At 42.2% G+C, this 22,661-nt stretch overlaps 3 protein-coding genes across 6 annotated transcripts in view; 1 reads left to right on the plus strand and 2 right to left on the minus strand.

The window, feature by feature from the left end:
• Nucleotides 1–8,479, minus strand: part of LOC129810587 (formin-binding protein 1-like) — a 47,285-nt gene extending 38,806 nt beyond the window's left edge. For 2 of the 4 annotated variants that reach the window (XM_055861255.1, XM_055861253.1), the window contains exon 1: nucleotides 8,297–8,479. Coding sequence is in view for 1 of the 4 variants with exons in the window: in XM_055861254.1 (XP_055717229.1) it covers nucleotides 8,297–8,320 (24 nt within the window). In the remaining 3 variants the exon portion in view is untranslated. The remainder of the gene's footprint in view (nucleotides 1–8,296) is intronic. The other 2 variants (XM_055861254.1, XM_055861256.1) reach the window with 2 other exon arrangements.
• Nucleotides 8,480–9,545: 1,066 nt separating this feature from the next.
• Nucleotides 9,546–15,956, plus strand: si:ch211-198n5.11 (methylcrotonoyl-coenzyme A carboxylase 2). Its single transcript, XM_055861252.1, has 13 exons — nucleotides 9,546–9,686; nucleotides 10,133–10,453; nucleotides 10,554–10,750; nucleotides 10,945–11,123; nucleotides 11,202–11,282; nucleotides 11,369–11,547; nucleotides 11,659–11,851; nucleotides 11,957–12,048; nucleotides 12,934–13,090; nucleotides 13,471–13,593; nucleotides 14,232–14,353; nucleotides 15,246–15,327; nucleotides 15,714–15,956. The coding sequence occupies exons 1-13, from the start codon at nucleotides 9,667–9,669 to the stop codon at nucleotides 15,798–15,800; spliced, it is 1,833 nt and encodes a 610-aa protein (XP_055717227.1). The 5' UTR covers nucleotides 9,546–9,666; the 3' UTR covers nucleotides 15,801–15,956.
• LOC129810588 (retinal Mueller cells isomerohydrolase-like) lies at nucleotides 15,638–22,258 on the minus strand. Its single transcript, XM_055861258.1, has 14 exons — nucleotides 22,099–22,258; nucleotides 21,637–21,719; nucleotides 21,357–21,507; nucleotides 20,896–21,003; nucleotides 20,655–20,796; nucleotides 20,420–20,567; nucleotides 20,249–20,330; nucleotides 19,918–20,050; nucleotides 19,648–19,787; nucleotides 19,432–19,561; nucleotides 19,194–19,308; nucleotides 18,967–19,061; nucleotides 18,745–18,856; nucleotides 15,638–18,566 (listed from the first exon to the last, which is right to left on the minus strand). Exons 1-14 carry the CDS (start codon nucleotides 22,107–22,109, stop codon nucleotides 18,418–18,420), a joined length of 1,599 nt encoding a protein of 532 aa, XP_055717233.1. The 5' UTR covers nucleotides 22,110–22,258; the 3' UTR covers nucleotides 15,638–18,417.
• Between the last annotated feature and the right edge of the window lie 403 nt (nucleotides 22,259–22,661).

Below are 22,661 nucleotides of genomic sequence, written 5' to 3' on the forward strand. Positions count from 1 at the left end.
ATATACTACGGGTATATGTATGCCCTCGGGCCTCTTGCCTAAGCACTCCCAAAGTGCCTTCTCCTTCCCCCCCTGGGAACAAACGAAACAGATTAATTATTAATGATTTCACAAACACAGGACATAGAAAAACTGCTACCAACAACAACAGTACATACCACACTTTCTGATACACAACCCACACTATATCACAATCTAATTTTTCTCTCTCTCAATCTCCAAATCTCTACTCCTTATCTCATCTCTCTCCCTCTTGGGGCAGAACACTGGCTTTTATCTTCAGGTGGCAATGGTGATTAGTCAGCTGCTTCTTGACGAGGGGGCGGGGTCAGCTCCAATCACCAATTAGTATGGGGTCGACCAATCAGCTGGTTGAGGAGTATTTCAGGAAGCCATCTCCTGAAACACACACACTAAAATACAAAACAAAACACAGAAACTGGGGAACGTAACAGGGCCTGCATCCCCCACCCATCTCTTCTCTTCCTGGCCATTCAACACTGGGGCTCATACCAGCCCCAACTAATTTCAAGGTGACTTTGAGCAGTAAGCAGAGCTTATCACCATCTCTCTGCTGGGTAAACTGAGTAGACACCAGTGGTGCGTGTGAAACTATGGCTCAGATGATGAAATGCTCCACTGTGAGACTTTGACCCCATATGCCTCTGGAGCATATGGACTATTGAATGTGACTGTGGGGCTGACTTCTGTGGAAATATTTCAACATAAAATAACAGAACGAAATAGGCATCTCCCTATGCATGTTGACGACACAAGTCTGCAGCATGAGAGGTGTCGAGCCTGCCTCCCTTCGTCAACTAGAGTGTAGGTTAGTGAATCCCTGTCATGCTTGGCTAATCGACTACTTTGTTTAATAATTAACTTCAGAACGGTAGCCTACATTTCCTGCACTGCCAAATGGTTGTCTTGTAAAACACAGCCTACAGCATATGGGCTGATCCTGATACTCAGGACTAGGCTGCTCTGGGTCACCGCCAAATGTACATGACTACCTGACTTGAATATGGTCAGAAAGTCATTCTTCTTTCCGAGAAGAGGGTTACCAAGCAAGCATATTGTGTAGTAAATTGTCAGCTAGCTCAGTGAAATACATCCTGGGAGACAGACATCCCCTTGTCTGTCTGTCCTATGGTTCCACAGCAACAACTACCAATCAACATGTTAGTATGCAGATCACTAAAAGAAACCATGATCATTATTTTTCCTTATAGGCTATAACATGTTCTTCCTACTCAGCTCATTGTCTTGGGAAGGAAAACAACAGCCTGTGAATCAATAGGAAGAGTAAATGTATGCAAAAGACAAAATTTATGGAATCCTGCCACACACACACTAATCAATTCCCCCCTAGCTAAAGTGGTTCAGTCTGTATTTATCTGGTCGATAAGTAATACATTGCTTTGTCATCTAAACAAAAAGGTGAAACAATGCGGTCCACTTTCTCATGTCTTTTTTCCCCTTCATGTAAACAGACCCAAACAATTAGTCAAGCTGCAAGAGGCCCAGCAAAAATGAATGGGGAGTCAGTGAACTGTTACCCTCTCATACTACTCCAGCCAACACTCAGAGAGCCCACGCTAAAGCTCAATTCATTTTCCATGCTGGCAGAACAATGGCTGCCAAATGCGCAAAGTTCTTGGAACAAAACAAAAGCAGAAATGAATAAACAAAGTGGGACAGCAGGTCAAAGACAACCACTGCTTGTGTGGCACAAAATAACTTGCAGTGACAGTGACAGTACTCAGTCTCCATTCAATGTTTCAGATGCATGGCCATGACTTATTTATTACAACATTTTATCAAATGTATTTATATAGCCCTTCGTACATCAGCTGATATCTCAAAGTGCTGTACAGAAACCCAGACTAAAACCCCAAACAGCAAGCAATGCAGGTGTAGAAGCACGGTGGCTAGGAAAAACTCCCTAGAAAGGCCAAAACCTAGGAAGAAACCTAGAGAGGAACCAGGCTATGAGGGGTGGCCAGTCCTCTTCTGGCTGTGCCGGGTGGAGATTATAACAGAACATGGCCAAGATGTTCAAATGTTCATAAATGACCAGCATGGTCAAATAATAAGAATCACAGTAGTTGTCGAGGGTGCAGCAAGTCAGCACCTCAGGAGTAAATGTCAGTTGGCTTTTCATAGCCGATGTTATGCCCCGTTTATTACCGTCAATGAGGAAAGAGGATTATTGAAAATGGTGCAACACTACAGTTCAGGTGATATGCATGTTTGTAGTGTGGATGTCCAGAGCACAGATTTGAATCACAACAATATCACCTCACCTGGCTGAGGTTGCTGGTGGGCTGTTTTGTACACATTGGGCAAAGGCATCAGACGGACATCAATCCCAGCAGTGTCAAAAGCCTTTAGTGCTCCAGAGCAATAAGATAACCCAGTATGAGGACCCTGTGGGTGTAAAGTTGTGGGAGCGTCAGCTGACCTTCTACCTGTATGAACCCAGGACAACACCACCACAGTTTCTGTTCATGACATTCAAAAAGTCTACCAAGTCACGAGTTTATAGCCTAAATTAGAAGGTCAAAAGGGTATTCATTCACCTTGTGAGGCATTAGCTGTGTTCCCAAGGATTCTTTTGTCACAAAGGGTGGAAAATGACTGTTGTAGCCAATGTTCCAAATGTACATTTGGCATTCAAACCAGACATTGTGTGAGAGAAATGATAATGACTGTATTGAGCGTAATTTTTGCTAAAATTCCCATGTAAAATTCCCACACTTTCCATGTAAAATTCCTAATGCTTTGACTAATGTCTTGTCAAACTGTCTGCGACAGAATGCAGAACCTGAAGCATCATCACCGAACTGGCATCCATTCAAGAGGATTTAAAAAGTCCTGAAATGTAGTGGTGTATTCATGCACTGCATTTGGGGATTTGGGGGCCTGACGTAATGACTTTAGGCTACAACACACAGCACTATAGCTAGGGACCATGGCAGTTAACCAGGAAAGACAATTCAGTTCTGCAATATGCTTAGTTACAACCTACGGCTAGGTTATATCTTCCGGATTAGCTAAAACTAAATCGGATTCTAAGAAAGAGCACAGAAATTGAGGTTACATGGTCCATTAAATCCAGTCAGGGATGGGAACAGTTGCAGAGATCAGTGGGGACACATTTTCAGAGAGCACCAGCCTAACAAGAAGATTCCAGCAGCTGTGTTTTCAATGTGACTTGTCAGAGGACAGAGACAGTGCCAGCAGAGAACACTAATTGTGTGTAAATCTCAACTAGATTGCTCTCATTACCCTGGGGTTGTACTGTAGAGGGAAGGTGTTACAGTGTCATGAAACAAAGCTTGGCTGAGAACAAAACATGTTATCATTTTACAAATTTGTTTTAAATATCAGAATTGAGCCAGGCTTTCTTGAGAGTAATGAGCAATCAACCTCTCCTCCCTCAATGTATGATCCCAAAAACCAAAACAGGAGATTGTAATGTCTTGTAGACCCACACGATTTTCACACAGCAAAAGAAAAGGAGAACTCTTCATTTCAGCTGAGATTTACAGTTTGGTCAATGTCCTACTGTTTTAAATCAGTGGTGGATTTGAAATGTCCTCATTTGAAACCTTTCTCTTTGCACCTGACTGGAAATAGGTCAGAGACAAAAGAAATATGCTGGGTCATGGTGAACCATTGTCTCAGTGAGCCCTCAATTGATGTGACCAGATCTCTACAACTTGATAGAATAGAATCCCAAATACAGACCAATTATAGCCTACTCATTAGTCATCATTACCCAGTCTTCTTTCACCATGGATGTCAGTGGAAGGAAGCAAGGGCCCCTCTGTGAACCAGACAAGCAGGCAGTTTAGCAGCTCTCATCTTGGCCTGGTGGCCTCACCTGACTTAACCCCATGTTGTCCAGATTAACACTAAGAAAAAAGCCTGGACAAAGGAGGTCCACCAGCCAACCCACAAATCATAGGAGGGACTAGGAGCAACACAGAATGTGAATCGCCTTCCTCAAACAAATATTATAGATGGGCTACATTATTCACAGGACATGGAATTAACCCATCACAGATAATATAGTAATATCTGATGTACCGCTCTATACAGGGGGAATGGCTTGAATTGATGCTCCAAAAATCTGTATTAGGCCTTCTGCAATAATGGAGAAGGAGGGGATCAGGTTGTCAAAAACATGACAGAATCCCAGGGCCAGGATGATGATCCAGTCAGTAGGATTAGCATTAATTGAACAGTCTTAAACCGAGCTCTGCTGCTTCTGCGGCTCCCTTCTAAAGCTCTGACAGTCAGTGAGGCGTTACAATGCACCGTCCGCATAGAAGACACACACTGTGTCTAGAGAGCATAAGCAACTCCCCCCCCCCCCCGCCCCCCCCCCATAGTAAAAACCCATTTTAGAACTCCCTAATAATCAGATAAGAGGCACGGGCGTTCAAATCATTCTGACAGATCATGGGTCATTTACCTTGTAAAAAGAAAAGACTCCAAAGACAGCCAAGTGTGTCCAGGGCAGGCTTTGTCAAGCGGACAATTAGAGAGGCATGAAATAGCAGAAAGCAAAAACTAGGAGAATGAGGACAACTCACTAGGCTAAATAGCTGAGCACTGTCTGAAAATGAATGTATGTGGACCCTGTGTGATATAAGTGTGTGATATATTAACCTCATGTTGCACTGTTTGATAGAGAAATCCCTGACTGCATCTATAAGTACAGTATGTCAGCTTGCCAACTCGCAACACAAGTCTAGATAAAATAGATGACGCCACACTGTAAACCACAACCAACTCTTTCCTCCAATATTAGGTCTAATGGCCTGACATGTCTCAGCTAATAATGAGCTATACTTTTTTCCATAAAACTGCACAACAAACGTGACTAACGGACTAAAATCTGTGCAGATAAAGCAAAGAAAAATGTCCTAATGCATGCAACCCAAAGCCGCAGGCACCCTGGCTATGCAGTAGGGCCTCCACCTATCAAATCCCTGTTGATCTGTGATGCCTCCTGATCCACCTCTCTCTCTCGTTGATTATTTTACTGCCTCTTCTGTTTTGTCCTGTGTAATTTACCCTCAACGTTCCCAGTCTCCCTCTCGGAGTGCATGGGAACACACGTTACGCACTATTCCCCATCTGTCTCCAAGACCCCGTCTACCTCCTCCTCCATTCACACTTTCCCTGTTTAACACCTCCCTAAGCCATGCCTGTAGACAAACTTCTCTTTATTAAAAGACAACATCCACACACTCCTCTACACAATCTTGTGATTCCACTCTCAGCAACCTCGCTGAGGGGAAACGACTTAAAGATGTGTGCCGGGGACTGACTGCAATAGCAGGTCTAAGCTGTGATTTAACGTCTGTGACCTTAATTGATCTCTCTCCCTCTCGATCACACTTCTCACACAAATGACCAACCTCACATTAACCATGATCATCATCATATCCCTCCCTGTTCAAAGCAGTTGCAATCAACAAAACATAAACTAGCCTAGAAGAAATCTGTTATGAAAAAGAATGCTAGAATAACTGTTGATAGCCTGTGTGCTCAGCTTGGTAACACTTAACCTCACACTGATCTCCAGTCAGTCAGTTAGACATGTCAACCCCATGTAAAAGGATGTGTTAGTCTCAGGCATTAGGTCTCAAAGCCATGGATGACTGCCAGGTAGACAGAGCAATGAGAAATGTGGAAGGGCCTACAGTAATGGACCCTCAGCTCAAACTCATACTGTCAAAATGATGAAATTACTAACAAACACCTGTCATACCGTGACTACAAATAGTGATAGGCTTAGTTGTATTTTGATTGCATTGTAGTTCGTTTACATTTCTGAATATTCTATTGTGAAACCAGACAGCTATTAGCATGTGTTGGGCAATCTCTGTTGTTCTAAAGTAGAAATACAAAATTACAAAACCTCAATGTGACGTTAGGTAGAAGGAATCAGGCCTAAATTAATTTCATTCATAAAAAGAGACAAGGCAGTTAGCACAGTAACACCGATGCAAATTCAATCTGCAAATTTTGATTTATTTTAGCGAACCAAACACTCTGGGGAAATAACCCAATTTTGTTTTGAGGGAGATTCCTGATTGAGGTTTAGGAGTAAAACAATATTTTGAATCAAGTTGGTTTCTGCATGGCACACAGTTCAAATATAAGGGATAAGGGCCTAACACATGCAACCAGACACATAATCCAGCAAATCTGGGGGAAATAGTCAATAGCAGTAATCCGCTGTGCAACATGAGTCCTAGAAAGCAAGGATGGTTATTGTGTCTACACAGCAAGGATGGTTATTGTGTCTACACAGCAAGGATGGTTATTGTGTCTACACAGCAAGGATGGTTATTGTGTCTACACAGCAAGGATGGTTATTGTGTCTACACAGCAAGGATGGTTATTGTGTCTACACAGCAAGGATGGTTATTGTGTCTACACAGCAAGGATGGTTATTGTGTCTACACAGCAAGGATGGTTATTGTGTCTACACAGCAAGGATGGTTATTGTGTCTACACAGCAAGGATGGTTATTGTGTCTACACAGCAAGGATGGTTATTGTGTCTACACAGCAAGGATGGTTATTGTGTCTACACAGCAAGGATGGTTATTGTGTCTACACAGCAAGGATGGTTATTGTGTCTACACAGCAAGGATGGTTATTGTGTCTACACAGCAAGGATGGTTATTGTGTCTACACAGCAAGGATGGTTATTGTGTCTACACAGCAAGGATGGTTATTGTGTCTACACAGCAAGGATGGTTATTGTGTCTACACAGCAAGGAGAATGTGTTTGGTATGCAAATCAATACAATTGAATTGCACAATGTTGGAAAAATTAGGCATTTTACATCATGGTGCAGTAGGTTAGGAGTATAGCCTACTTGCTGAAACCTTTATCATACAGACAGCTCTTGCAAGCAAACAGTATGAGCCTCACATACTGCTATTCCCTGAATAGAAGTCTTTTCAGGGCACAGACATGCTATACAGAATGTTAATTCAGCAGTAACTGAGATTCGTTCATGAAGAAACGTAGCAAATGTAAACATTTTCTCAGCAATACAGGTTCTAAGTTCATCATACTGAAGTGAACTCATATGTGCCACATTATCACATGTTGACTAAAGCTTCAACATTTTGTTCTGTTCCCTCAAACTGCATGACAGTGCAGTTCTCTCTATCAATGTTAGCTAGCTATCAATGTAATTGGTATGAAACAGGCCAATTACTTGCTTGACTATCATGTTGGCAGCAACACTGCAGGTTTTGCAACTATACATTTTAGAATTATAAGGGGGAGAAGCTGGACTGGTAAGCTACCGGTGATGACCAAAAGGATTTATGGGCAACACCCTTGTCACTGGAATAGCTACATTTCACATGAGTTCAATGTCCCTGATAAGTGAAGATTATGTTCTCAATAACAACAACACGTGGAACGGAATTTCGTTGCAAGTAACATGGTAGATGGCTACATGCACAAAGTCATTAAGACAATAAACCCTTGGACAAGCCGGATGATGTAGCCAGGGCAATGGGCTGGCAGTCATAGACAAGCCAGACCAGACAGAACATGACAAAGACGGTACCTTGAATTAGCTCCCCAAAACGCCTGTTCAATAGGCAGTTCATTGTTATATTGGTAAAATAATAGTCTACTATTGTTTAGCTAATTATATGAATTGCGCAATCTCCTAGAAAATTGGGAGCAATGGTTTAGCTTGACGAGTCACTCACAAAGACCCAGCGAGGAAGCAGAGCAATAAATAAATAAATAACCTCGAGATTTTAGAACCAAGTTATTCTAAATGTGCACTTGCATTGTTTCATGCTGGGGTAGTAGATCCATACGAGCATCGAGAGAACAATACAGGGGTTTGCTTACTAGCCACCGGTGTCTCCACCTTTTTTAGGGATAGTCTGTCTTTGAACTAAGAAACAGGGTGTGATAGGCGCCCGATTCATCTGCTGAAAATAAGAAATTACGGATCCGAAATCAAGCCACAGTCAGAGACATGTTATGATAACAAGTGAGCAAATGATCTGCCTTGCTTGGCTGATATTTTTACACGTATTGCCTATTGTTTACCGTCTCTATGGTAAAGGTGTATGTCAGGATTAGCCTGCTTAGCTGGCTAGCTTTACACAATGCTAGTAAGGTACCTGAGCACCTTCATTGAATTCGTGCCAAATTGTGTGGCAGCTAGGTGTGTAGTCCACACAAGAACAAAGAAAGCGAAGTAGTTTATACCAATAGCTAGCAAACTTACCCAAAGCTCCGTTCCCCAAGTCATTGCGGACTCCCCTTGTTACTAAACCCCCAGATTGTCAGCGTATTCCCCGCTCAAAACTCGCCAAGGTTGCGTTTCCAATCGTTTGTCGTCGTCTGTGGTGTAGCTACTCCTTGCTCACTCTGGAGGAGCTGTCTGATTTAGCTTTGCTGGAGGAAGTTGGGATCTAGCAGAGGATACAGATAAACGGGAGGTTCAGGTTCTCCAATAAGATTTTCATGGCATGCGTATTATTTAGTTTTATTTAGAAATCAAGCAAATAATTATATAACTTAAGTAAACACATACAATAATTGAGTTAAATCAAATGAGTTATTCTAGAACTATGGTGATGAGATAATCCTCTTCACACTATTTCTTTTATTTCCCAAATTTGATGGGGAGGGAAGACTTTATGAAGAAAATGTGTCAATCGATTAATTTTGTATTAGCTCCTATGTATCAAATGTTCTGCCTGCGGCTATGGAACCCTGACCTGTTCACCGGACGTGCTACCTGTCCCAGACCTGCTGTTTTCAACTCTCTAGAGACAGCAGGAGCGGTAGAGATACTCTTAATGATCGGCTATGAAAAGCCAACTGACATTTACTCCTAAAGTGCTGACTTGCTGCACCCTCGACAACTACTGTGATTATTATTATTTGACCATGCTGGTCATTTATGAACATTTGAACATCTTGGCCATGTTCTGTTATAATCTCCACCCGGCACAGCGAGAAGCAGACTGGCCACCCCTCATAGCCTGGTTCCTCTCTAGGTTTCGGCCTTTCTAGGGAGTTTTTCCTAGCCACCGTGCTTCTACACCTGCATTGCTTGCTGTTTGGGGTTTTAGGCTGGGTTTCTGTACAGCACTTTGAGATATCAGCTGATGTAAGAAGGGCTATATAAATTGATTTGATTTGATTTATTAGCTCCTGTCATATTAGCTCCTATCGACCATTTGATCAGTTGTCACAACAATCATTTATGGATGATTTGGTTGGAATCATTTGCTTCAAAAGTTAGCCACATTAAGTAATTCATCGTTTATTTAACTCTTACTGTTGAATGAAAAATGATGTAGGAAACAAACATTAGTGGGGAATGTCAGGGGGCTGTAATGTCACATTTTTAATGAATGCCGCCGTAACCTGAGTTCTGTGATTGACTAACATGCTTGATATTTTGTATTGATTCGTAAATACCGCCATCTAGTGGTATGTATAGGGTATGGTCTAGCAAGATAGGCGCGTTGAAGGATCACTTTTGTTTCCGCCCAGACGTTAATTCGTGTAACACCTAGAAGCAAACTCCATTTGTTATGGAAATAAACTTGAGATACGTCTAATATTTTACGCAGCTAAACAGTCATGTACAGTTGCCTTTCAAGGTAAGTACTATGGTGCATGTAGTCCAAAGTAGTTAGCTATGTCATATTGCTGAGATTGTTACAAAGCTAGGTAACGACTGCTGCAAGCTAGTTCACAACAGCCAAAATCCTGTGATGACCTTTGGCATACTTAGCTAGCTGACGTACATATTGTAGCTGTGTGTTACTTTGTAACACTGAATGGTGCAAAATAGTTTGCTACACAGGACGTTGGTGGCACCTTAATTGGGGAGGAATGGCTGGAGAAGAATAGGTGGCATTCCATTTGCCCCGCTCCTGCTGTTATGAGCCGTACTCCCCTCAGCAGCCTCCAATGGTCTTCTACGATGTTTAAAAATGAGCTACATTGTCAACAAATTAGAAATAACGGGGCGTGTTGTCAATCAATTAGCTAGATTTCCCATTTAAAACACTCTCTACATTGTCATTCATTCATTGCTTTTCAGGGGTTTGAGGACCAAAGGCAGACTAAGTCCTGGTTATGTCTCCTCTCAGTCACCTCTATGGAACGTTGACCCGTGCACACACAGGCGTCCAGAACGCTGTTTACACTCAAGGACGTCAGCAGGTAACCTATGGCAACCTTTGGTGCACATTCTCTCAGGCCGAGCTAAGCAGCTGCCAATGGCATCCTACTTGATGAGCACTAGTGTGCACAGAAGACGACGATTGCCAAGTGCCTTTCCAGTTTTAGATGAAGCCCTTCAGCCAATTCACAATGACATATTTGAGGCTAACCTACGAAACAGCCAGGCATGCCAAGAAAGGTAGGTCGAAACTCCATACACTTCAGCAATCTCAGTGTATCAACTAGTTTTCCATTTCTGCTGTATAGTATTAGCCTTCTGACCATGGTGGCACTTCCAGGTATATTGAATACATGGAGAAGGTGAAGAAGGGGGGTGGGGAGAATGCAGTAAAGAGGCACACCCAGAGAAACAAGAAGATGTTGGTTACGGACCGTCTTCGCATGCTGTTTGATGACGGATACTACTTTGAGCTGTCTCCCTTCGCTGGAATGGGCCTACCCTATGGAGACATCCCCTCAGCAGGCTGTCTCACTGGTAGAGGCTTCTCTGCTCTGTCAGTGACGGATGCTCTTAATGCATGCTTGTCACTCAGAAATTTGAAATATCCAACCTGAAATTTGGCAGCAAGGAAAATGTCTTGTTCCAGTGCATTGTAAAACAATATGCATAAGTAAGAATGAGTTATACTCAGCCTTATTGCTTCATTATGCACTTCTTCACTGTTGCAGGTATAGGTAAAATCAACGGGTTGTGGTGTGTGTTTATTGCCAATGATGCTACTGTGAGTGGTGGTACAGCCTATCCCATAACCGTCAAGAAGCAGCTCAGAGCCCAGGATGTAGCTATCCAGAACCGACTTCCTTGTGTCTACTTGGTGGATAGTGGAGGTGCATTCCTTCCTCTTCAGGTATGAACTCAACTCATTGAGATTAATACAACTGATGAATGACTCAATGCGTAATTGCTTAGTTTACTCCATCCGCAGTCTGAGATTTTCCCTGATAAAAACCAAGGAGGACGTACTTTCTTCAATGAAGCCATCATGTCTGCCATGAAGATCCCTCAGGTGAAACAGAAATGCTAAACATCCCATTGAAGACAATCCAAACACAATACATTCTACCCATGAATGTTGTATCTTACTCCCTCTAGGTATCCGTGGTTTGTGGGTCATGTACAGCTGGCGGTGCATACATCCCCACTATGGCAGAAGAGACTGTGATGGTGCACCGGATCGGGACGATTTTCCTGGGCGGACCGCCCTTGGTGAAAGCTGCCACAGGAGAAGAAGTCTCCCCAGAGAATCTGGGTGGGGCCACACTCCATGCAGAGTGAGTGAATGGAAAGCCTACAAACTCTCAAGTTCTCTGAGAGATTCACTATACTACTATATCTGCACTAATAGGCTCAAACTTCACCTCCCCCTCCCCGTGCTGTTTCAGAGTGAGCGGCTGTGTGGACCACTTTGCCTCTGTGGAGAAGGAGGCCTATGAAACCACACGCAACATAATCTCTACCCTCAACTTTGAGCTGCCCGAGGAGGACGAGGCAGGGGTGGAGGAGCCTCTACATAGTGTGGAGGAGTTGATGGGTCTGGCCCCACGGGACTATGACCACAGCCTGGAGGTCAAGCTGGTCAGCTCAACACACACTTAAATCAACAATCACATCTCATGGGGATGTTTTAGAATTACAATTAATTATTCTTTAACTTTTTTTTCTGTTCTTTTTTCTGGTCAGATCCTGAGTCGGCTGACTGATGGCAGTAAGTTCCAGGAATTCAAGGCTCGATATGGAACAACCCTTGTGACTGGTTTTGCCAGAATTTGCAGGTAAGAGTTGTTGATTGACACACAGTCTTGAAGTATTTACCCGTCCTCCTTCAATGGTTTAGTAGATTAAGATGCCTTCTAGACTTTATCTTAGGGGTCAGACTTTTACATCTCCCTTCATTATGCATACATTTGAATGTATTATATTGCTTCAGAAAGTAGCTGTATATTGGAACCTCTTAAAACCTCTATCCTCAGACAACATTAATTAACTGACACATTTTTGAAGCAGAATGTTTAACAAAAGAGCGTCAGGAGATTAACGGTTAACCCTGTTAATTTGCAAATTAGATTAGTGTGCTTCTGTGTTCCAACCAGTCAAATCTTTCCCTACCCCAACAAGAGTCAGATTAAGATGGGTAATGTTTTTGAATGAGAATGGAGAACACAAGGGAAAACAAGTCACTTCAGCCAGCTTTCATCTGCTTTTACAAAGAACTTCTCTGAGAGCAACTCGTTGCCATGGCAGCAGAATGTTCTAGATGCAGGTTAGCATTGTTCGTCATTAATCTTGTTCTAGAGGCAGCGCTGCAGAGTGGTCACAAGCTGACACAGTCATAAAATCTGATTTTAAACCTAACCCTAACCACACTGCTAACCCTAATGCCTAACCGAAACATTTACAATATAGCCATGGCAATAAACGTCAACCTGCATTCTAGATCCCAGAGGGTATTGTCATTTTAATCAGGGTATGGTGCTCAAACAATTCATCAAGAAATTACTTGATCAAAACCCATATAAATCTTGATATAAAGTTTATTTCGCTTTGTATTCTTAAACTCCACTAAAAGTACTAAAATACAATTTGCACAATTGCTGTATGAAGGCATTAAACTTGAATAAAATGTATTGCCTAACTTGCAGTGTATATTTTTTCTTCAGGCATCAGGTTGGCATTGTGGCGAGCAATGGGGCGCTAACGCACAACGCATCATTAAAAGGCAGCCACTTTGTCCAGCTGTGTGACCAGCGAGACATCCCCCTGATATTCTTACAGAACACCATCCCAACGCCAGAGCTGACCCTCTCCCAAACCCAGGTATGGCACTGCAGCCAACCCTGAGCAACCACCACAGAATAAAAACACATTTTTCAAACAACAGGACTACCAACTCTCCAAAGAGAAACTAAGGACTCCATTACTCCGAATGTAAAACAAAGACTGGCGAGGAGGAGCACGGAGAGGCCTCTCAATATTCTTTTGTAAACGTACACTCCTGTGGAACTCAGTCAGCCATGTTAAATAGAACTATGATTAAAATCAGGTCTCAAAATCAATACAGCCATGTCATCAGAATGTTATGCTCTGTTGAACATGGTTGTGGAATTTCATGTCAGTGTGTTAACAGGTTTCTGCTGGTGTTACTCATGGACCAATCTGTTAACTATGTGTGTGTATGTATCCTCTCTTTACTCTAGGCAGAGACCAACACCAACAGACTGAAGGCTCAGGGTTCCATGATGTCAGCTGTGGCATGTGCCTCTGTTCCAAAAATCACCATCGTCATTGGGGGATGCCATGGCGCTGAAAGTTATGCTATGGTTTGTGCAATAGTTCCAGCAGTAGTCGCTGTATGAATTTGCCCAGTGCTTACACATCAATTCCCTTATACACTCAGTGGCCAGTTTTGCTGTATGCTGATGCCCGTTCGCAAAAATGTTTTGCTCCTATAGACTGAGTCACGTGGCTTGTTATATAAAGCTGGCAGACAGGCATCGAGTCATTCAGTTACAGTTCGATTGAACATTAGAATGGACAAAACGAGTGACCTAAGCGACTTTGAGTGTGGTATGATCGCTGGTGCCAGGCGTGTCGGTTACTGTATCTCAAAAACATCTGGCCTCTTGGGATTTTCACGACGAATCCTGGTTCCTGTTACGTCATACTGATGGCAGAGTCAGGATTTGGCGTGAGTGGCATGAGTCTATGGCACCATCCTGCCTGATGTCAACGGCACAGACTGGTGGTGTAATGGTGTGAGGAATGTTTTCCTGACACACGTTAGGTCCCCTCATACCACTTGAGCAACGTTTCAATTCCCAAACTATTCAGGCTATTCTGGAGGCAAAGGGGGGTCCAACCCAGTACTAGATATGTGTACCTAATAAACTGGCCACTGAGTGTATTTTGAAAATACTAACTAAACGGGTCTCTCTCTTCTGTGTTTTTCTTTATCTAGTGTGGCAGGTCATTTGACCCAAACTTCCTATTCCTTTGGCCCAATGCCAGAGTGTCCCTGGTGGCCCCTGGTTACTCTGCAGCTCTGGCACAAGAGGAGGATGTTGAGAAGATCAATAAGAGGCATTTCTTTTGAATGAGCAGGGCCTTATATCTATTACAGCATATTGGATTACTGTCATTCATATTCCATTCACCCAGTTCAATGTAACGTCGATAGAATTTTCCCTATACCCATCATGAGGTTGCTACAACCTAGCCTATGAATGAAAGTTTACAATGTAGGTGCACAGGTTGAGAGAAATTTGACAGACATTGACACATTCAGTACCGCCTTGCACACTATTGCTTTCATCTAGCTGATCGAGGGTGTAAGCATTAGTCCAAAAGTTGCAAACAGGAGTTTCTAATAGACAGATTCAGATATGTTTAACCCGGTTTCATTCTGTTTGCTTTCATTTAAGATAATTTTTTTCAACAATCGGCAGAATGAATGCACCCCTGATCGCACGCAAACACAGTTCTATTTCATTGCAGCCACATACATTCAGCATGATCACTTTGATTGTTGTAGTATTCCTTATCGCATCTATGCACTCTCCTCTCACCTTTTCCCTTCGCTTGTGGACTTAAGTGCACAACACATCAGCTGTCTGTGACCAGGCTAAAAAACCTTTCCAAGCCAAACCGTCATATCATAACCGCTAACCGCTACACACAGCCTACATCCACCATATGCCAATCACGGCCGGATGTGACAGAGGCTACTGCTATTGAGGCTACTGTAGAACTTAATTGCAAAACAGTGTTTCAATTAACTATTGGTGACATGAATTTATTTAGTATAGTTTTATCTAAAAATGATCACTTTAAAAAAATTCTGAAATTCACTGAGGATTGTTCTCCTTTCTCTGAGGAGCCTCCACTGCATAGTACGGTTTTTCATACAGGAATATGATTCATGTTTGGTTGTAAATGTCTCAGTGGATGTTAACAGGAGTGTTTATCCTTCTAGGTTGGAGAAGGAGAGCTCTGCATTCTTCTCGTCGGGCAGACTTTGGGATGATGGAGTGATTCTTCCCCAGGACACGAGGAAGGTAAATAACATGGCATTTAGCAGAAGCTTTTATACAAAGCAACTAAGGCACACAGGACCAGGATTGATTTTAAATATCTGTAGAATCACAACTGCCACTTAGTAAGGTCGCACAGTCCTGGCTGGTCCTCACTGACTGGAAGCAGATTTTGTGGTTTACCATGGAAATGTGGAAAAAACACTTACGTAATGGCATAGTTTAGATGGCTGTGGCCATCACAAGTTGTTATTCTTGAGAATCTCTTCGCCTTTTGAAAGAAGTAGGGTTATTGAATGCTACTTGGTAGGTTATTAATTTTTAAAAGTTTAGAAAGTGTTGCAAGTCCTTTATCTGTGAATCGTAATCAGTTTACACATGCCCATTACATTTTTTTTCTTTCTCATTAGGTTTTGAGTGATTGTCTGAAAATCATCAAACAACAGGAATACCAACTCTCCAAAGAGAAAATAAGGACTCCATTACTCCGAATGTGAAACTTTTTTTTTTTTTTACAATTGTCTTTCTTAGAAAAAGGTCTGTTAAATCTGACAAAATGCCTTGAAGTGCTGATCACAGAAAAAAACATTGGAGATTTGTAATAACATACAAATAAATGTAGCAGAATGTGTAAATACAACTTGAAACATGTACCATAGAAGGCAAAAAAAAGTGTTGTCTTAATTCTTACATAGTGCCTTCAGAATGTATTCATACCCCTGGACTTATTTACACATTGTTACAGCCTGAATTCAAAATGTATTAAATACCCAACTACACACAATACTCCATATTGACAAAGGGAAAACATGTGGTTGTAATTGTATTTTAAAATGATATACAGAAATCTCATTCACACCTGAGTCAACACATGTTAGCTGGTTTTGTTGCCCAAAGAGTCTTTCTGGATACATCAAGAGTTTTGCTCTCCTAGATTGTATAATATTTGCACATTAAGTGTTAATCATTGCTAGACAGCCATTTTTTAGTCTTGACAAAGATTTAAGGCGAAACTAATTAGGTCACTCAGGAACATTCAATGTCGTCTTGGTAAGCAACTCGTGTTTATTTGGCCTTGCGTTTTAGGTTATTGTCCTGCTGAAAGGTGAATTTGTCTCCATGTCTCTTGGAAAGCAGACAACCAGGTTTCTCAACAAAAAAAACTCCCTAGTCCTTGTCGATAAGCATACCCATAACATGATGCAGCCAGCACCATGCTTGAAAATATGGAGTGTTACTGATGTTGGATTTGCCCCAAACACAACTTTGTATTCAGGACAAAGTTAATTTTTTGCAGTTTTACTTTGTTGCAAACAGGATCCATGTTTTGGATGAATTTTATTCTGCCCAGGCTTCCTTTTCACTCATTAATGTTAGTGTTGTTGATCCATCAGTTCTATCACAGCCTTTAAACTCTGTTTTAAAGTTGCCATTGGCCTCATGGTGAAGTCCCCGAGCAGTTTCCTCTATGGCAACTAAGTTAGGAAGGACGCTTGTACCTTTGTATGACTGGTTGTATTATTACACCATCCAAAGTGTAATTAATAACTTTCACCATGCTCAAAAGGATATAATGTCTGCTTTTTTTGATTTACCCATCTACCAATAGGTGCCCTTGGAAAACCTCCCTGGTCTTTGGATTAATCTGTGTTTGAAATTCAAGTGCTCGACAGAGACCTTACAAATGTTAAACACTATTGCACACAGGATGAGTACATGCAACTTGTGACACATTTAGGCTTGCCTTAAAGGGGTTAACATTTCAATATAACAATTCAATTTTGACATTTGGGGTATGTAGGCCAGTGACTCAATTTAATCCATTTTAAATTCAAGCTAACAAAATGTGGGAAAACTTTGTACATGGTTCCATTAAAGCTAATGAGCACTAGACCTTTAGGTCTGAGTTTGAGGGTCAAGGTTATGACAGATACAACACTTGACCAAAAGTATGTGGACAACTGCTTGTGGAACATCTCATTCCAAAATCATGGGCATTAATATGGAGTTGGTCACCACTTTGCTGCTATATCAGCCTCCAGTCTTCTGTGAAGGTATTCCATTAGATGTTGGTGACTTGCCACAAGAGCATTAGTATGGTCTGGCACTGATGTTGGGCAATTAGGCCTGGTTTGCAGTCGGCGTTCCCAAAGGTCTTCGATGGGGTTGAGGTCAGGGCTCTGTGCAGGCCAGTCAAGTTCTTCCACACCGATCTTGACAAACCATTTCTGTATGGACCTCGCTTTGTGCACAGGGGTATTGTCATGCTGAAACGGGAAAGGGCCTTCCCCAAACTGTTGTCACAAAGTTGGAAGCACGGAATCATCTACAATGTCATTTGCTATAACGTTAAGATTTCCCTTCACTATAACTAAGGGGAACTAGCCCAAACCATGAAAAATAGCCACCGACCATTATTCCTCCTCCACCAAACTTTATATTTGGCACTATGCATTGGGGCAGGTAGAGTTCTCCTGGCATCCTCCAAACCCAGATTCGTCCATCGGACTGCCAGATGGTGAAGCGTGATTCATCACTCCAGAGAATGCAGTTCTTGTGCTGACGTTGCTTCCAGAGGCCGTTTGGAACTCGGTAGTGAATGTTGCAACAGATGATATTTACATGCTTCAGCGGTCCCGTTCTGTGAGCTTGTGGCCTACCACTTCACGGCTGAGCCATTGTTGCTCCTAGACATTTCCACTTCACAATAACAGCACTTACAGTTCACCGGGGCAGCTCATAACAGGGCAGAAATTTGACTGACTTGTTGGAAAAGTGTCATCCTATGTTGGTAGGATGCCCCATTGAAAGTCACTGAGCTCTTCAGTAAGGCCATTCTACTGCCAATGTTTGTCTATGGAGATTGCATGGCTGTGTGATTTTATATACCTTTCAGCAACGGATGTGGCTGAAATGGCCCAATCCACAAATTTGAAGGGCTGTCCACATACTTTTGTACAGTGTATATCACAACATTGACTTTGAAACTAAGCCACGAACAGGCTACATCAGTGATGTTATTTATTTTTTTAAACATACCCAACAAAGGTTTTAGTATTATGATTGTCCCTTTCTCCTGTGGAGTGGTATTGTAGATGTGTTGAGAATGTAGTCCTAAGGCTTGTACATTCCATGGAAGGTGACAGGGATGATGACCTCCACCTCAGCCCGTGCGATCTCTGTCAGGTCTCTGGCATTGAGGATGAGGAGGTACCCTGGCCTCTGGTCTGCTCCAGGGTTCACCACGATGCTCAACAACACCCCTAGGAAGAGGGAAAAGAGCAGTGTCACAACTACAAAAAGAGAATCCTCCCACCTTTTACATCACACTAAGGTGGATCCTGCTTAGGTAAGTCATGCTACCTGATCAGTTAATGTTAAAGACCACAGATTGTGCCTCCTGTCTATCATATTATAGAATCGCCTAAAATCCCTGTTTACCGTCATCTTCCTCCACTGAATCTGGGGTCTGCACAAAGATGGGCTCTGAGGGGTAAGAGTCTGGCTCCTGCCACACCCACGTATCCTTAGTCTTCACGTTCAGTTTGCAGATCTAGAGCATGACAATCAAAAACTTACTCCCAGAATGACTGTATTAGCAGATTAGTCTAATCAGACTTGGCTAATGCATCACCAGCGTTCCTGTCTGCATGCTATACTCACCCTGTCAGGGATGAAGTGGTTCAGGCCCAGTCCATAGGCATAGCTGTAGTTCTTCCCAGAGAACTTACTGTAGTTGATCTGAGGGAACTCGAAAGCTGCAATAAAGGAATTCAATTGACTGATTCAATCAAATGAGGGAAATCTTATGACAGATATTTAGTGGCATTCGATGGTATAAGAATAGGGGAGCCCTCAAGGTTTAATGAAACAAGCTGCGTGTGTGTTACCTTGTCGTGGTCCAGAAAACAGAACCTCGGGCTCCAGCCAGATGGTTCCATCGCTGCGCATCACTGCAGTGGCTGTGGTGTACGGAAGGGATATCATATTCTTCCCCTGTTCCTCCTGCAAGTTCAAGTACAAACAGGAAAAACTTAACTGATTTAGTCCTCTATCCTGAGAGAATAACATCAAAGCAGTGATAACTCCTTACTCCAGAAATGACAAGATTAAGGCCACAACACTTACCTTGTGGACGTCCATGGGCAGAACGTATCGCCGGACCTCTGGCTGAGGTGCCCTCATAGCAGCTTTCTTCACTTCCTCCCAGTTCTCCCGCAGGTTGGCCAGATATAAGTAGTTGTAGACAAACTCATGACTAAAATTGAACAAGAGAAAGAGGCACTGGATAAGTGTCTTGTACATACGTTCTTCAAGTCATTACAACAACCGGTCAGTATTCACCCTTTCCAAGTACACAGGTCAACAACGATGAAGCCATCGTCCTCATAGCTGTTGATGTGATGGAAGAGATTGAAGGCAGAAGTCCTGAATTTATGCTCTATGTATTCAGCTGGGTCCTTTGTAGCCAGATGGAACCATGTCTAGATGAAAAGGTATACGGTTAGCTAGTGATGAAGACAGAGATTATTTTAGTATCAATAATCAACATTGAAATGCTAACAGGCCTTGAATACAGTTTGATAATAGTGGTCTAGGTGTTCCTTTACTTACACCCATGGTTTCGTTTGACTCAAAACAATCCATGTAATTTGTGCCCCAGATGCTCCAAGCGGTCAAGAATTTTAGAAGGTTTATCTTCACTGGAGTCTCAACGAAGACAAAGTAGTTTTCTGTCATTCCAAAGCTGATGGAGGCAGAAAAAGTAGTTAATACATTTCATGTGCAAGAATGTTACACGCGAGAATGTGAACTCCAGGGGCCCAGTTTTCCAAAAGTTAACAATCAAGTAAATGATTTGTCTGTTCTATGTATTTAATCCTATAGGTGAAAACCAGACATAACTTTTGAAAACTGTATCCTGACAATCAGCAATGTCACTAACCTGTGAACATAGGAGGGTTTGAATCTCTCACTGCTGGGGAGCTGCACAAGAACCTTGGACTTTGCAATGGGATCTGACTTGTCTGAAAACAAGAATCACAACCAGATAGCCCTTTGATTTAGGAACATCTCACTTGCAGAATATAGTATCAATGGTGTATACAGAACAAACCTTTCGGTGTGGGAGGAATTTTGACAATGTTGTAGGCCAGTGACATATTCTTCCCAAAACAGTTCCCAATGTTGTACACTGTTCCGTCACTTTCAATGTGTGGATGAGCTGTCACTCCATTGACCGAGAGGTAGTCACACAGGTCCACCTGGAGAAAGAGTTTGTGAGACTTTCTTTGTGACGAGAGTTCTTATGTTCACTCAATCTTATGTCAGCCAGAGGGAGCAGCACATACCCTTTTCAGAGTCTCCAGTGTGTCTGGGTCCACTTTGGTGATGTAGTTGGTTTCTGTGCAGGCATAGAAATCCTCACCAACAGGGTACACGTTCACTAAGCAATTATCTGTCACCTCAATCCCTTTGAAGTAGGTGAAAAACCTACAAAGACAAGAATGGACAATTTGAATGTTGCGTCTAATAACTAAGTCATGACCCATGAGTGTTTAACTTGATTATCATAAAATGATAGCAAATCACCTTGAGAAGATATTTTTGCAAGGATCTGGGTAGGCTGCTGTTCCAAACTCAGTGATGACCACTCTTTTCTCTGTCATGGCTCGTACATAGGCATCTGTTTTGACAAATCTTTAGAGAAACAGTAAAGAACAATAATTACAACCAATATCATTTAAACATGTAGCTTGGAACATACAGATTGGAAATCGATAGGCCCACCTGTTTCAGCTCTTTCCAAAGCTTTTGAGAGCAGCAGTAGGTCACTGTGTTTTAGTATTCACTGTTTTAATGAGAAACAGTCCTCACTGAGGTTTCTCAAAACATTCCAGTCAAATTTATGGGCCGAGGGGAACATTTCACAAAACTGCACAACTACCACCAGTGTGTAGTGTAAAATTATTGCATGCCCTCATAAAAAATATATTTTACTACCTCACGGTTGAAAAGTGTTACACATCACTGAAGTCAACAGAGGGGCTTACTTCCGATAGTATGTCACATGGCCGTTCTTTAGGTCAAACTTGTGCATGAGGGCCTGGCCATCAAAGAGGTGGTAGAAAGGCTCAGCCCCCACCTCAAACAGGCCGGGTCCAAGACGCAACAGACTGCCGCTCAGCCATTCTGGGATCACACCTGAACACAGCATGAAATGATCCATGTTACCCTGTTGTGCTCACTCCGCTCTTAACCGCCATAAAACCCCAAAATCTTCTCGCTTGTAAACCAAAGGGTAGTGGCGTCTCAGACCTGTTCCTCACATACCTACAACCACAGCAGGAATAGGCTCATTCAACTCTTCACATGTCTCAAAGATTTTCTTGTAGCCACCAGCCGGATGCTCAATTCTGAAAACCGAACAAAATTACTCCATCAAATAGAAACATCTATTCACATGAAATCCTAGGCTGCTGATCCAACTAATCTTTTCAGACCCAAAAACACAATTACATACCTCATTATGGCCTAAATAATGTTTTAGTTCAATTTAAATAAATCTGACCAGAAAAAATTAATAAAAATCAACTGCTTTACACTAGCATGCAGCAAAAGTAATGAGAAAAATGCTTTGATCTAAAAGCTTTGCACAAGAACAGTTACTCAACTTACATACTCCTGTCAGTTATGAAAAGTATGCAAAAAGAGGTAGTTTACTCACCAACTTATATTCTTGTAATGGGGAAAAAGTTGTGAAGCTAAGGAAAATGTATAAAAGGAATTACTCACCGACTAACCATTTTCCTATTGACAATAAACACAGCTTGTGTGCAGGAAATCAGTCTGAACTGTGGAGTGATCAGCAGCCTTTATAGACACTGTTAGATTCCCAGGCAGAGCGCCGGGAGTTTGAGAACCTCCCCCCAAACCAATCAGAGGTCTCTGAAACAAGAATCCCTTTGTACCCAGACCATTCACTTTCCATGTACTTTTAACCCACCGCCCTAATACTCCTCCTTCAGGAATTTCTCAGCATAATTAAGACCAGAACCACATTTGCTAACCTGAGCCCACCAAACATACCTAAATCAAGAGAACAGGAAAGTAATGTACTTCATTATGCAATATCTTTCTTGCTTTTATCAAATGTTTTGTACATGTCAGAGAAAGATGTTCCCACAGAACATAACTAATTGGATGGATTCCAGATTAATTTAACTCAAATTTTTACAATAATCTGTGTAGGCACCCACACAGAGGGTGTTTAAGGTGCACATGTATGATTAACAGGGGTCTTCCTTTTCTTTATCCCGATCTAGGGGGATGAAGGTCAGTCTCATAGGGACATGCAA

Source organism: Salvelinus fontinalis, chromosome 14, assembly GCF_029448725.1.
Source record: "Salvelinus fontinalis isolate EN_2023a chromosome 14, ASM2944872v1, whole genome shotgun sequence".
NCBI classification, from domain to species: domain Eukaryota; kingdom Metazoa; phylum Chordata; class Actinopteri; order Salmoniformes; family Salmonidae; genus Salvelinus; species Salvelinus fontinalis.

Excerpts from the sequence above, each read along its gene's own strand:
- si:ch211-198n5.11 (XM_055861252.1), top strand. The coding sequence starts at position 9,667 with ATGTACAGTTGCCTTTCAAG. Across the intron at positions 10,454-10,553 it reads AGCCAGGCATGCCAAGAAAG|GTATATTGAATACATGGAGA; the intron begins GTAGGTCGAAAC and ends TGGCACTTCCAG. Across the intron at positions 14,354-15,245 it reads GTTGAGAAGATCAATAAGAG|GTTGGAGAAGGAGAGCTCTG; the intron begins GCATTTCTTTTG and ends TTATCCTTCTAG.
- LOC129810588 (XM_055861258.1), bottom strand. Across the intron at positions 20,568-20,654 it reads CACTGGAGACTCTGAAAAGG|GTGGACCTGTGTGACTACCT; the intron begins GTATGTGCTGCT and ends CTCTTTCTCCAG. Across the intron at positions 19,062-19,193 it reads GTTTTCTGGACCACGACAAG|CTTTCGAGTTCCCTCAGATC; the intron begins GTAACACACACG and ends CCTTTATTGCAG.